The 15,303-nt window shown below is 37.6% G+C and overlaps 2 protein-coding genes across 2 annotated transcripts; both read right to left on the bottom strand.

Moving 5' to 3' along the window:
• Positions 1 to 4,227: 4,227 nt before the first annotated feature.
• Positions 4,228 to 7,856, bottom strand: LOC121769001 (transmembrane 9 superfamily member 3). The gene is made up of 8 exons (XM_042165637.1): positions 7,535 to 7,856; positions 7,128 to 7,168; positions 6,464 to 7,049; positions 6,238 to 6,375; positions 5,971 to 6,127; positions 4,970 to 5,454; positions 4,629 to 4,885; positions 4,228 to 4,531 (listed from the first exon to the last, which is right to left on the bottom strand). The coding sequence occupies exons 1-7, from the start codon at positions 7,684 to 7,686 to the stop codon at positions 4,666 to 4,668; spliced, it is 1,779 nt and encodes a 592-aa protein (XP_042021571.1). The 5' UTR covers positions 7,687 to 7,856; the 3' UTR covers positions 4,228 to 4,531; positions 4,629 to 4,665.
• A 6,113-nt stretch (positions 7,857 to 13,969) lies between these two features.
• On the bottom strand, positions 13,970 to 15,016 carry LOC121766858 (protein FAR1-RELATED SEQUENCE 5-like). Its single transcript, XM_042163094.1, has 2 exons — positions 14,980 to 15,016; positions 13,970 to 14,862 (listed from the first exon to the last, which is right to left on the bottom strand). Exons 1-2 carry the CDS (start codon positions 15,014 to 15,016, stop codon positions 13,970 to 13,972), a joined length of 930 nt encoding a protein of 309 aa, XP_042019028.1.
• Between the last annotated feature and the right edge of the window lie 287 nt (positions 15,017 to 15,303).

Below are 15,303 nucleotides of genomic sequence, written 5' to 3'. Positions count from 1 at the left end.
AAGTGCAACTCCAACAACTGGTGTATCTACCCTACCTATAATGTTACTCCGATGAAGGTACATATGCTAAATCTTAATTTCTTTGGTTGCATCTGTGACATCTCTAATCCGAAACATGCATTCGTTTATATATTTATACATTTATTTATAAGTGCGTTTTTATATTATTATTTGCACAATAAATATTATAGATAATATACATATATATATATAGAGATGATCAAAATAAAAATGCATTTAAATCTAGAAATGCAGCCCAAATCTTGGCCCTAGGATTAGATGATCTAATGGTCAATAATTAGCCAAAAAATGAAAGGTCATAATTAAGCAATTTTAGGTCATATTATAATATTTGGGTTTGATGTCATGCTAAGATCATTTTAGGTCATGCGTTTCTGTATTTAAATCTAGTTTTGCATAGATCAAAACCCTATATGTATATATATATATATAGGAAAATGATCAATACAAAACTTGATCTCAATACAAAATCCAGACCAAGTCCTGACCATGAGATTTGACAATCCAATGGTCAATAATTAAACAAAAACACGGAGGGTCATTGTAAAGCAGTTTTAGGTCATATTATAAACTTTGGGTTTGAGGTCATGTTAAGATCATTTTATGTCATCCTTACTATAATGACGTAAAAATAAGCTTACAATGACCTAAAAATGACTTTTGTATGCTTGGTTCTGCATTTTTGTATTAAGAATGGTTTTGCATGGATCAAAACCCTATATATATATATATATATATATATATATATATATATATATATATATATATAAATAGAGTTGTGATCAGATGATAACCCCTAAATCACGTAATAACCCTATAACCAAATCTGAACCACACATATTTTCTAATCTTGTGGTTGAGATTCAAACTTAGATTTACTTCATAAAAAAAGCGCGGGGGTAAATATGTCATTTCCCTCATTTAATTTCTGAATTTCGCCAAATATTAGGTTTACTGCATACAATGATAGTTTGCCGGATAGAATGATAATCTGATTTGATAAAATGATACTTTTGGCTTATATATGTTAGGTTTACTGCATACAATGATAGTTTTGCCGGATATAATGATACTCTGAGTTGATAAAATGATACTTTTAACTGATAAAATGATAAAATGATATATGTTAGGTTTATTGCATAGAATGATAGTTTTGTCAGATAGAATGATACTCTGGGTTGATAAAATGATACTTTTGACTGATAAAATGATATATGTTAGGTTTATTGCATAGAATGGTAGTTTTGCCGGATAGAATGATACTCTGAGTTGATAAAATGATACTTTTGACTGATAAAATGATAAACTGATATATGTTAGGTTTATTGCATAGAATGATAGTTTTACCGGATAGAATGATACTCTGAGTTGATAAAATGATACTTTTGACTGATAAAATGATAAAATGATAAAATGATAATGTTGACCTATAAAATGATAAAATGATAATGTTGACCTATAAAATGATAAAATGATAACTGACAAGAATTTATTATGCATCCACACGATTATGCAGACTGTCAAAACACAATTCAATTTACTCTATCCATGTTGAATCTAGTCCACAACCAATCCACATCAATATAAAAGACTCAGACGCCATATACATACATACATACATACGTGTAACTGAACCTCATACATCTGTTTTCATGAATAATCATCAGAAATTAAAACACGAGTAGTCGCAGCTCAACACCTTTCAAACCAGATACTAAAACATAAATCAATTAAATCAATTAAATCCAAATCGAAGTAGGTGTTCATTTTATCATGTTATCATTTTATCATGAGCGAAATTCAGAAATTAAATGAGCGAAATGACATATTTACCCTCTGCGCCTTTTTTATGAAGGAAAGCTAAGTTTGAATTTGAACCACGTGATTAGAAAATATGTGTGGTCCAGATTTAGTTATAGGGTTATCACACAAATTGGGGTTATCATTACAATGCACCCCTATATAAATATGGTTATCATTTTAACGCACCCCTATATATATATATATATATATATATATATTGCCTTAATTAATAAGTAGTTAATTTAAGTGTGTGCATGATAGTATTTTATGCATGGAAAACTATAGTATACATAAAAGTATACGTGTGTGTGAGGGCGAGTTTTAGATTTACATGTATCTATGCGTAGTGGTTTTATTTAAGTACTTATATATGGGATTTTATTTTTATGTAGTATTGGTACATATACAGGACGGCTATGAGACCTTTTAAATTGATTAAACTTTAACCTCTATAGTATTTAAATAAATACTTTTTTATGTGTGAATATATTATTATAACGTGGGATCAAGAGACCCATTTCTGCACACCAAGGGTACATATTATAGTATCCGGGCATCATCCCCGCCATTTGGGGTTGGGGCATCATCGGCGCCATTCCGGGCATCATCCCGGGCATCCCTGCAGTTCCGCCGGCATTTCCCCTAACTCCAACGGGAAACGTCGGCGTTTGTGACTCGCTTGTGGCGGGAGAATCACTGTCGTGCTCTATTTATCTTCAAAAGAAATGAAAGTAGAGAGAGAGAAACTCGTTAATACAAGTGGTGCGAATGAAATGAAGTTCAACGAGCCGTATATATAGAGTTTTTGTTAAAAAAAATCGGAAATTGGGACGTCCGTCGGGACGTCCATCGTGTCACCGCAATAGCGGACGTCACGACGGACGACCCGACGGACGTCCGTGCACACACGCGGATGATCTCTCGTCCGCCGTCGACGTCCGTGTCCGCCTCAAACGTCGCAATAGCGGACGTCCCGCACGGACGACCGGCACGCCGGTCGGACATCCGCTATTGCGGATGCTCTAAGGGAATATCGAGTTCGAAGAGAATTAATTCATGATTTGAGCTTATGTATATGTGTATTTTATTTTTGACTACGATTACACACTCATCACGTACATATGTATATCAATATATTTTACCGATCAAAAGTTTGCAATTTGGGCAGATGGTTGTGAATTAGGAGACAAAATTAGGAGTTCGGTTATTCTCTTGTCTTAATCAGGTATATATAAATCACATTTTTAATTTTATATGTGTTTCGCAATTAATTGATATATGTTAGATTGGAGTGAATATTTGGATTGTATGACGTGAACCTAATATAGTTATGTGTTATTTGGAATTATTTTGTGGAATATGATATGGATATGTGATTGGTGCAATAGATATGTTAGTGGTGCAATTGATATATTTTCATATGGCATTAGAATTACTTGAATCATTGGATTAAAGAGGATATGTGACAGTCTTGCCATGTGTCTAATGTCAATGATAATGGAAATAGACCTAGTACAATGATAATGGACCTACGAGTCAAACAAAATATGCAAAGAGGGTCCTTCGTGGAAAGGTCAAATCAAAGAGGAGCTTTCGTGGAAAGGTCAAATCAAAGAGGGACATTCATGGAAATGTCAAATAATTAAAAGGGACCTTCGGGTCATATACAATGGAAATCCCGGGCAAATACCAGGCTTGATTGGTTACAGAATAATAAACTGAACAGAATGGCATGCACGCGCATATGTTTATGGAATCACATGATATTTTATCATATGTTGATATATGTATTGCTGAAAGAACATGTCTGATATTTGTGATGTGAAATTAAAAGTATGGTTTATATATACCGAGTTGTGGCTCATATTAACCACTAATATTTTCACAAATAAGATATCAGTGTAGTTTTTGGTTGTCGTGGGTCGTCGGAACTCCACCTGTTATCAGGTTCAACGGCGGGCGCATTTTGGCAACCTTCTCCTCATTATTTTTTTTACATGTAGATAAATGTATAGTATATTGAGTAGTGAGAGGGTTATACTACTCTTTAGAATGTTTTGAAATATGTACTGGATAAATACTGATTTTTTAAATTATATAATATGTGTGTTTTATTTTATTTTTTACATGTAGATAAATGTACTTGACGTATGGTTATTTATTTTAAATTTTGAATTTATTTATAGTAAGTGCGTACGTCATAAGGGTTGGGGTGTGTAGCAACGTCTCCTTTTCAGAGCTGCTATGCTTGCAATTTTACATTCTTACTATCTTTTTTGTTTTTCTTCTGCCGTCTGAGTGTGTATTTCTGATTAACAAAGACAATATATTTCTGAGAAATCTATACGAAAGAGTATTGAAATTTATAATTACAGATCAGTGTCTCATATTACCTTTACAACATTAAGAAATGGTTGCATGACCATTATAATTGATTCGGAGTTTCAAATTTATACATGAAAATTTAGTGATGTCTGGACATGTCATATGATTTGGAGTTTCAAATTTATACATGAAAATAAAATAAAAATAGTACTACATGCAATAGCAAAAGACCTATACTAGTGAGTTAATTAACAAACTACTTTCCGCTCATAAAATGTTTCAACAAGTAACCCAATGGCCACTCTACCTCTGGATGCAGCCACTCACTCAACATATTATGAATATGATAGATACACCACCATTTTCCCCACCCTAAATACTCCTGTACATGGATTATACATTACACACTGCCTTTTTCAAATTAGACTCCAATATGCTTAATACTATTAGATAGATTTATCCATATGAAGGGAACATACCTGCAGAACTTGGATGCTTTCCAGTAAAAGGAAAATATCATTCACACTTAATTGAGCGATATATGTGGCGCACAAAGAACAAAGAAGCACGGAAACCGACTGCTCCAAGCATTAGGAAAAAAGCATAGCATATGCAGGCCATGTACCCGAAGAAAAATGAGATTTGCATGAAGCCTGACATATCCGACCGTGCATAATAGTAATACAGGCAGTAGCCATAAATAAACAAGCCGGTAGATCCACCACATAGGAAGGACCTGGTTGTTAGAAAAGAAAAATCAGGTGATAAAGTCAAGGCGAGATACTAATAACACGACAATGTTCACAGCATGCTAACATACCTCCACCACCATTCATGATCTTCAGCTGCAAGTTGGAAATATGTCAAGGCCACGGTGATAAATGCAGTGACAATCAGGAGGATAATGAAGACTATGAACAGAATACTGTAAATGGTGTAGATCCTGTGGCCCCAGACACTAGCGAATATGTAGTAAAGTTCAATATAGATGGCACTGAATGGCAAAAATCCAGCCATAGCCATTTGCGGCAAGGTAGCACGGTACCAAGGCAAAGGTGGAATTTCTCTAGGATATTTTGTTGTACGGACTGGAGCTTGGAACTCTGCCTTGCTATTCTTTCCTGCAATCCCTCCCAAAACTAATAAAGGTGATGTCACAAGAGCCCATATCAGAAATATCACCACGATGGTGCCAAAAGGAAGAGCTGCAGTAGCATGGTAAGCAATGGCCACCGTGTTGAGGAAGCAAAATGTTAGAAACAACGGCCCGCAGAAAAGAGCTCCAGTCAATAACAAATTCCTTACCTGTTAAGAAGATAAAGCACTAAAAATAAGAAGCATGTTGGAGAGCAACACGCACTACACAGTACACACAAGATATAGGAAATAAGACTGATGTTGGAAATTTTGGCATAACTTATCTTGTAATTAATATTCAACTCATTTTCAGTTTTCAGACTGCAGATCCTGGACTTACCTTAATGCTCAATAAAATTTTCACATGTTACCGAATGAAATTGAAAACCAAAGTCAGCTCAGTCCTCATTTGAATTACCTTTTAGTTCATGCCACTCATCTATGGGGTATATTCATAAATTATAACAATAGTCAGTGCAGGAAACTCCAGTCAATATGTTATATCAGGTAGGGTAAAGGCAGGAGAAGACAGTAAGAAATATCAGGTTTGTTGATGAACAAGATTCTCCACAGGTAAGTATACATAAAATATATCAACAGAAAACGAAGCAGAAACAGAGAACATCAATGTCCATGAAATTAAATATGAAACTTGAGCATGGAACTTGGACTGAATTTACTAACCCAATTTGTTCCCTCTAGCTGGCAATAAAAGGAAGCTGCTGTATAGCCTGCAATGCCAGATGTAAGCGCATATATGACCACAAGTGCAGTGAAAAGAGCTCCTCGGTTGTAGGGATAAAATACACCAACAAGAGCAAGTAAGAATATAAAGGTGGCCCTGGAGATGAGAAAATTCAATCGTTAACCACTTTCCATTATTTAAAGTCAATAAATAACACTTCCCTAAACATAAAAATAACTTCAAAAAATAGAAGATCACATCCTTACAGGGTAAATAGCTGTGTGCCACTTCCAAGACAAGCAGCAAACAATGACTTGTATTTTGGGAACCTAAAAACATCACCATGGATGTATTTCCAACCAGTTTCTTCTTGGTCGTCTGCTGCCTCCTCATCATGGGCATATCTTTTTTTAGCAAAACAAGAAAAGTGTTAGTAGAGATCACACATAATTCATCTGCTCCTAAATGCTGAAGAATGTGAAAAGGCCTTACTTAACAAAATCATTCTTGAGCACTCGCATCAAGATAGTAGCAAGGAATCCAGTTAGAAGGAGAACAGTCACACAAGAATTGATAATTGAAAACCAGTGAATCTCTAAGTGGCGAGGAAGTGAAGAAGATTTAGAGTACTTTTCCATCCTCTTCTCAAAAGGCACGTGAGTTTCCTTCCATTTGGCTGAGTACATGAACTCAACATCCACTTCTTTGTCTTCAGTAAGATCCACAAGAGCACTAGGGTCGGTGCGTGCATTGATCTCAATCACGCGATCCTTGTTATAAAATATTTCAAAGTGGAGATGCTTAAACAGGTAATATTTGTACTCGCTAGGGTCGCCTTTGCCTTCCTTGTCAACCTTTCCCAGGAAACCCCAAATGGGCAAGTCATCATAGTACATTTGAAAATAGTAGTCCTTTGCCACTGCTCTTCGAAACTCAGCAACATCTTTCTTTGAAAGTTTCTTCTTACAAATGACTTCAGACTCTCTGTCGACCAAAAAGTCAAGCTTGTACGGAGCACTGACCAACCGATCTCCATTCAAAACTTCACCGAGAGCTTCACTTTTATCTTTCAATTCACCTGTTGGCACAAATACTAGGATGAGCGAGGCAAAGGAAAAACAAAAGGTAATAACATAAGAGTAATATGAATCAATACCTGTAGAGCAGAACGGGAGATCAAAGTAACGGTACGTTTCACTGTCAATCAGAACATACAACAGAATATCAGCATTACTAGATGATGAAACTCTTCCTTCGATTAATGAACAGAGCAACAGATTGCATCACAGAATCACAATCAGGAAACCAAAGTTCATCAAAGCTTCATGATAACACAATAACACAACCATCAACTGCAAAATCAAAGTCAAAACCCCACATTCTCCAATTTTAAATTCCTTAAAAATCAAACTATGTATCGTAAATTCCTAGCTTAATCTGGAGCTAGTAAATCCTAAATCGTCCACGACTATGACAACACCGACAGTACATAAAAATCCCCAAATATAAATAAACATTATTCGAGTAATTAAACAAAAGAAGAAGATATGATTGCAAAAAGACCTCGGATTATGAAATGGCCCCACTTTGTTGGCATACAGCGGCACCGGATCTCCGACTTTGTACTTGTGATCGGAGCCATCCGACCTGACGGCGGGGAACGCAGAGCAGAGCAATAGCAAAACGAAGACGTGCCAACCTCCTCCCCTCGCCATTTTGATTGTTAATTCTTTCAGACTGAAAGAGAGAGGGGGTTTACTGTAAACAAAAAGAGGGGAACCGATAGAAGTTGTAGAGAGAGAGAGAAGAAGCTCAGATCTCAACTTGTATACAAGGCCGGATAAATCTTGATTGAAGGAAATGTGAGTACACGCGAAGTTAAGAGCGCGTGGGCTCAAAACAAGTTAACGGACGCACCTGACTGTCAAGTTCGATCAATTTCTCACCATTTATATTGAAGAAATATCTTAGTGCCAATTAGAGCATCCACAATGGCGGTAAGTGGACCGGCTAGCCGATCTCAGGTGCTCGTCGGTTCGCTCGCCGAACCATTGTAATGGGCGAGCGCACGCCGATTCGCGAGCGCTGGTCGATGCGCTCGTCGGTCCGCTCGCCGCCATTGCAGGTTCCGGACCGGCGAGCGAATTTTTTTTTTTTCGAAACACTATATATACGCGTTTTGCACGTCATTTTCATTCGCACCACTTGTTTTAACGAGTACTCTATCTATCTTAATTTCTGTACAAGATTAACAACGTGAAATGGAGAACAACAACGAAGGTACTCCAATGACGAGTGAGTCTCAAACTCCCCCGGTACCCGTGGGTGGTGAATGGGGTCCGATGCCCGGGTACTACAACATGTACCCGTGGCAGCAGATGATGCCCGGGATGGCAGCCGGGGGAGTATGCCGGGGGGGTTACTGGCGATGCCGGGGTGGGCACCCGGTATGCAGATGATGCCGGGGTGGGCACCCGGGATGCAGATGATGCCGGGAGGGGTACAGGCGACGCAGAGGACGCCGGGGGGGGGGGAACGTCTATCGCCCCAGTTTTGATTTTTCGACTGCTTCTTCGCACACATCGACCCCAACGGAGACGCAGTTCACGCAATATGAGACTTTTTCCTTAGAGGAGTTGGGGTTTGATCTTCTCGGTGCGGAGGAAACTCGCGTTCAAATGGGGGAGTAGGGCGTGGTCGGGGCCCCCTAAAGAAGAAGGGCAAGGGGAAGGGCAAGAGGGTCGGCGAGTCGTCGCAGCCGGTTGAGGACGATTGCTCGGTACGGAGGAGATGGACGGATGCGGAGAACGCCGCGCTGTCCAAGGCGTGGGTGAGTGTTTGCGATGATCCCCTCACTTCGAACAATCAGAGGATTGTCAACATGTGGGCCAAAATAGCAGCAGCCTACAAGGCATTTTGCCCGGAGGGGAGGCCGCGCAACGGGGAGTAGTGCCGGAAGGTGAGGGACAGAATCAGGGTTGGGGTCTCCTGATTTTCGGGCTTGTACGCCAACGCCCTCCGCATGCAGAACAGTGGCCAAACGGAGGATGACTGCAGGAGGATAGTGGAGAAAGCCTTCTCCCAGCCCGGGTTGTATAAGGAGTTCACCTACTAGAACTGCTATGAGGTGTTGAACGACTCCGAGAAGTTCCGGGCAGGTGTCGACGCTGGCTGGCCGAAGAAGCAACGACTGAACTATACCGGTGATTACAGCGGCAGCAGCGGTGGTTCCCACCTCCCCGAGAGTGCTCAGGAGCTCCCGACCCCTCCATCGTTCGCTCGCCGAACTCGCCCGGTTGGTCAAAGGCGGGCGCAATGGGAGACGAGGGGGGGCGCCGGGGGGTCCAGGAGGTCCAGTCGACAGAGGATCTCAAATTCTTCGCGCGTCAACAAACGCGTGCTCAGATGGTCAAGATCTTAGCCGATTGGAAGGCGGAAGAGGACCCCGAGGAGAAGAGCTTTCTTCACGCATTGCTTGTGAGCATGCGTGACGATTTGAAGACCGGGGGGCACGGGGGGTACCGGCGGCGACGGCGACGGGGGTGACGGAGACGAGGAGTGAGGCGGAGGTCGGGTTTTTTTTAAATAATGTAATTTTTTTTAAATTAATGTTTTTTTTAATGTACTTTTTTTAAAAATTAATGTATTTTTTAATGTACTTTTTTAATTTAAATAATATTATTGAATTTTCTCGTATTTGTGTCGTAAATTTAATTCCGTATTTTGTGTGATTGTCAATTATTTGTTTTATATAATTAGGAGTGATGTGGCTAGGCTATTACTGGGCTATTTGCTTGTCCTGATGATGTGGCAGAAGGATTTTTAGTGCTGATGATGTGGCAGGAGGAGTTTGTGGCAGGGTTATGGCTGGGCGAAAGCTATTATGGATGCTCTTAATAATACTAATAAGAGTGGAAAACTAGTATTTAGTAAAATTTATTTACATTAGAATTTCAAATTTAACTATAACACTTGCAATAAGTCGATCACAATTTATTTTACCATTTTTTTATTAAAACTAAATTTTAATTATAACAAAATTTGTATATTGATATTTTATAAAAACTAGTAGACACCCACGAATTAATATATTTTCAAAATATTAATTTTTGTTTGTAAATTAATTAAATGAAATTAGAAACAGCATCATAATATAATAACTGTAAGCAAAATTGAAAATATATACAAATCAATTATAAAACACAATAAACTTGAAACTATTAATCATAAATTATAATATTCAAATATAAATCATAGAAGATAAAAATCTATTATGATAAAAAAATTAAACAAAAGGTTAATTACTCATAGATTTGAAAATTTTCTTTATACACTACATTTAACTATATAATAAAAAGAAAATCATTAAAGTTCTTTGTCGACAAAATGGATCCACTCGACTCGCGTCACCTATAGAAGAATTCCAATTAATAATAAGAACATTAATTTATAATGCTCAAATAAACATAGCGTAATAATTTAAAAAATAATAGAATCAATCCATATCAAAAACATCTCACATACTGTTTTTTATATAAAAATTTTCTTAATGTAAATATATACTTTTAAATAAATGTTAGCCGATTCAAATTAAATTATTTATATTTTGTTATACATTCAACAAACGAGAATTGATATCCTTAGGGAAAATTTGTAAGAGCATCCACAATAGCGCCTAGCGCACCGCCTAGCGCACCGCCTAGCCGAGCGCCGGCGCTAGGCGGTGCGCTAGGCGATCTATTGCAGTCGCCTAGCGGATTTCGTGAAAAAAAACCGCCTAGCGCTCGGCGGTTCCGTGGCGCTAGGCGGTGCGCTAGGCGCTATTGCAGCGTCCGCACCGCCTAGCGCGAATTTTTAATTTTTTTTTTCCGAAACACTATATATACGCGACTTGCCCGTCATTTTCATTCGCACCACTTGTATTAACGAGTACTCTCTCTATCTTAATTTCTGTACAAGATCAACACCTAGAAATGAGTAACGCCGGTGGTAGTGGTGGGAGTGGTGGGCTACTACTTGGCAGATGGGATATACCCTAGGTGGCCCGTCTTTGTGAAGACGATCCGATGCCTAGGAGATGAGAAGAAGGCCTACTTTGCGGCACGACAGGAGTCGGCGCGCAAGGACGTGAAACGCGCATTTGGTGTGCTCCAGGCTCGATGGGCGGCAGTTAAGGGGCCAACGCGTTTGTGGCACGTCGACTGCATTGCTGATATAATGTACGCCTGTATAATCATGCACAACATGATTGTCGAAGATGAAGGTGGACAACTGACGGATTGGGCCAACGACGATAATGAAGCTGGTCCAAGCCACGGCGTTGCCGCCCCTAACGTACGGAGTGGGGTACCCCACGATGAAGACGGCCGCCTCCAAGCACATGCCGACATGCGCCAAACGGAGGCTCATATTCGACTCCAAAAGGATTTAATTGAAGAGTTATGGGCGCGGAGGACTGCACGACGTTAGTTTTTTTTTTATTATGTAATTTTTTTAAATTAATGTACTTTTTAAATTTTATTAATATTAGTGAATTTTCTCGTTTTTGTGTCGTAAATTTAATTCCGTATATTGTGTGATTGTTAATTATTTCATTTTGTACATATTTGTTAATAGTGATGTGGATAGTATGTGGCTAGGCTATGGCTGGGCTATTGCTGGGCTATTTGCTTGTTTTGATGATGTGGCAGGAGGATTGCTAGTGCTGATGATGTGGTAGTGGCTAGGCTATGACTGGGCTATTGCTGGGCTATTCCTATTGTGGATTGCCTAAGGGACAATGAGCATCTCTCCAAGTCAGCATACCTTTTTTTTTATTTTGTTAATATAAAATTCTCTCCCCGCCCTTTTAACGCTATTGTTGACTTCCTTTGATATTCATCAAAATTCTCTCTGCTCTCTCTGGAAAAATAAAAAATTCTCTCTAATCTCTATGTTTCAACTCGTATTAATTCTCAATTTTTTTTATCACAGACGAAGACGAAGATTGTGATAGCACAGAAGAAGAAAAAAATAGTTTGAATTCGATTTTGCTACTTCTGCAATTGGGAGGCACAAATTCTCCATACGTCTAATTGTAATCTCACACAAAACTCATATTGTAGCTTTGGGAATTTGTTGAATAAACTCATATTGTGTGATGTAGTTGGGTTGGGATATGGAGATGCAATGGAGGGTGATGAATTGAATTGCTGAGTCATTTCGTATGTAAAAATGATAGACAAACAGTTGTTGAATATTTGAAAATGAGTTTGGACATTTATTGTTGAACAATTGAATCAAATGTATATTCATTCATCCTTTCAAAATTTAGAATGGTATTGTGATTTGAGCTTGTGAGAAATTACATTGAAAATTCTTGCAACTCACCAGTTTGATAAAATGCTTAACTAAAGCTTGCACTTGTTCATTTAACATTCACTTATTCTTGCTTTGAAGCATATTTTTTCTTTGTCTTGCACTGTTTGCTGCCTAGTTAAGAAACTAAACTTTATTCAAAATGGACATAAAGAATGCAAAAATTTAAAATGAGGATTCCCAAAATTACATTAGGATTCAAGGACTTTAAAGAATAGAAAATTTAGCAGCAAACAGATACATATTAGAATCCATTATTCTTGATGTTGATGCTACCAATTACTCGAAGATTTTAGCATAATTAAAATCAAAATGTCGTATGAAGCAAAAGATAATAACCAACATATATAATTTCTTTATCACAATCTTCAGTTTATCCAAACAAATGTCTAGCAAATAACATACCCACAATAATAGATGTCAAATGTTGATAATATTATCTCAAAGAAACACCAAATAACTATACAATACAAATGATAAAATTCTACAAGTATACACATATCAGTCATGCAAATTCGGGCAATTACGTTTGTCGTGTGATGCCCTATGAAGGCCACATCCGTGGCAGGCCCTAGGCTTCATAGTTGTCTTCTCTTTTGAAGATAATATTCTCTTACCGCATCCCTTTGTTCTAATTTGAGAAGGATCGCCAATATTTATTGTTTTATCCAAGCTTTTTCTTTTCTGAGTATTGTACTTAGTCATTGGACTAATGCTAATCTCTTTGATTTTATCATGTATATAATCAAGTTGTTCATCCAAAAACTTTGTCCTCTCATCCGTCAAAGACGCATCATCAATCAATATTGAAGCTTTATAAGATAACTTGGAGCGCCGCGACATCAGAAATTGTGTTGGATCATCATTGGCATTCTCATCATCTATTGAATACACAACATCCATCTTTGCTTCTCATGTCCGTCGCTTGAGTATGTACTTGTCGGGTAATTAAAATATTTGGTTGATGCGGAAGAAAGCTAGCATGTGTCTGCACGGAATACCATCGAACTCAAATTTTCCACAATTACAAGATATATGATCTATTAGTCTATCATGCGTGAGTAGCCTTGATTTCGAGGACAAAGAACTTTGGAAACTCATGACATTGTAAATCATAATATCATCTCGTGTAGAGGCATATTGCACAATGTAACCATGACTTTGACTAATTTCTTCTTGAAACTCCGTCCACTTCTTTTTCATATAAACTTTAACCATTTGAGTTTCCATCGACCAACTTGTTTTGATTTTGGGATGCTCATTCATGTCAATATGGTCTGCAACTAACTCATTGTGTCTTTGGTGTCTCAATGCTCTATTGACACGTATGATAAAATCCATCAAATTGTTCTTATTGGAGATATACTTTTTGAAAAATGAATATGAACTCTCGGATCTCTGACTACTTGACATCCCGACAAAGAATACATGACTAAAGTATGTTAGAACCCACTTATGCCGCAGTTCATACATTAACAATATCCAACTATTTTGCTCCAAGTTAGCGCATCTAATTACATCCTTCCAACCATGATCGAATTCCTCCGGAGATGTAGAATTTTTTATAACACTTTTTATACTCTGATAGTGGCCCCGAAAAGTTACTGGAGAAATCTTTTGAGGAAATTTGTTCAAAATGTGTCATAAGCAATACCCATGCACTGTTTTCGGAAAAACTCGAGCAAGTGCTTTTGTCAATGCTGGATCTTGATAAATGATTATTGATTTTGGTGCACCTGTCGGCATAGCTTCAATAAACTTGTTAAGCAACCAAATATATGATTCAGTTTTCTCGTCACTTAGAAATCCACGACCAAAAACTATAGTTTGATGATAATGATTAACCCCAACGAAAGGTGTAAAAATCATTGCATACTTATTGGTGTTATAAGTGGAATCAAACACAACAACATCACCAAATACACTATAGGCCATCCTTGATTTAGAATCCGCCCAAAAACATCGGATGAACCTATTTTCTGAATCTGTCTCATAGTCAAAGAAAAATGCTTTGTTCTTCTCTTTCTCAGATGTAAAGAATTCTATCATAGTTTCAGCATCAATCCCCTTTTGTTCATCTCTTAATTCTTTCTCAAAATTTCTAATATCTCTCTCTGTGCAACCTACACTTTCAGGTCCACCATGCTCAATTTCTAATAGTTGCATTTGTTGACATGTAGGTATATTAGCTTCTGAAAGTTGTTGAGTCAATACTCTCTTCGCGATAGAAACATTACAGTGTGATCGAAGCAAGTGCACCTTTGAATGAGTAGAGAGTTCATGATTATGACCTTCTACAAAGATGCTAACACTCCAATCCAGTCCAGTTTGTTGCTTGACAATTGAAACTCTTGCCTTACAATCAGTTCTAACATCACCACGAGCTCTTGAATTTATCGTGGCACCACTCAATGCTCCTTTTTTAGAACGATTCTCATCAGTTTGACTAGCTTTGAAGCACACAAATTGTTTCCAAACAAGTTCATTTGTTTTCTTGTTCTTTTTGGTACTACTTGATCTTGTGCTAAAACCAGCTTCTCATGCATACTGCTTATAGAATGCAAACGCATCAGCAACTGATGCAAATCTCATTCAAATCTTCGGCTTTCGATCATTCGCAACTTGAGGGGTATATAGATCATCGTTCATACTTTCACTCAGAGAGTTGATATCCCCTTCATTGTTCATATTTTCACTTAGAGAGTTGATATCTCCTTCGCCATTCTTTGCACATAAATAAATTGTGCAACTATGTTTCTCAACATATAGTGAGGTAATAACATTCTATAAAATATAAAGTAATAAAATTAATAAAGAAGAAGAAAAGGTTAAAGGTCTTACATGAGCATCTTCTTCTATAAGCTTACTGAAAGATATTAAAACAAGATATTGAGCCTTAGTAATTTAAATAAAAGAAACTAAACGTCTAGTAAAAATTGTTGCTTGTGAAATCAGTATTGCTTATGGCACATATT

This window comes from Salvia splendens, chromosome 15 (genome assembly GCF_004379255.2).
Source record: "Salvia splendens isolate huo1 chromosome 15, SspV2, whole genome shotgun sequence".
In the NCBI taxonomy this organism is placed as follows: Eukaryota; Viridiplantae; Streptophyta; class Magnoliopsida; order Lamiales; family Lamiaceae; genus Salvia; species Salvia splendens.
The sequence above is the reverse complement of the archived record's forward strand: the minus strand, read 5'-3'. Positions and strand labels throughout refer to the sequence as shown.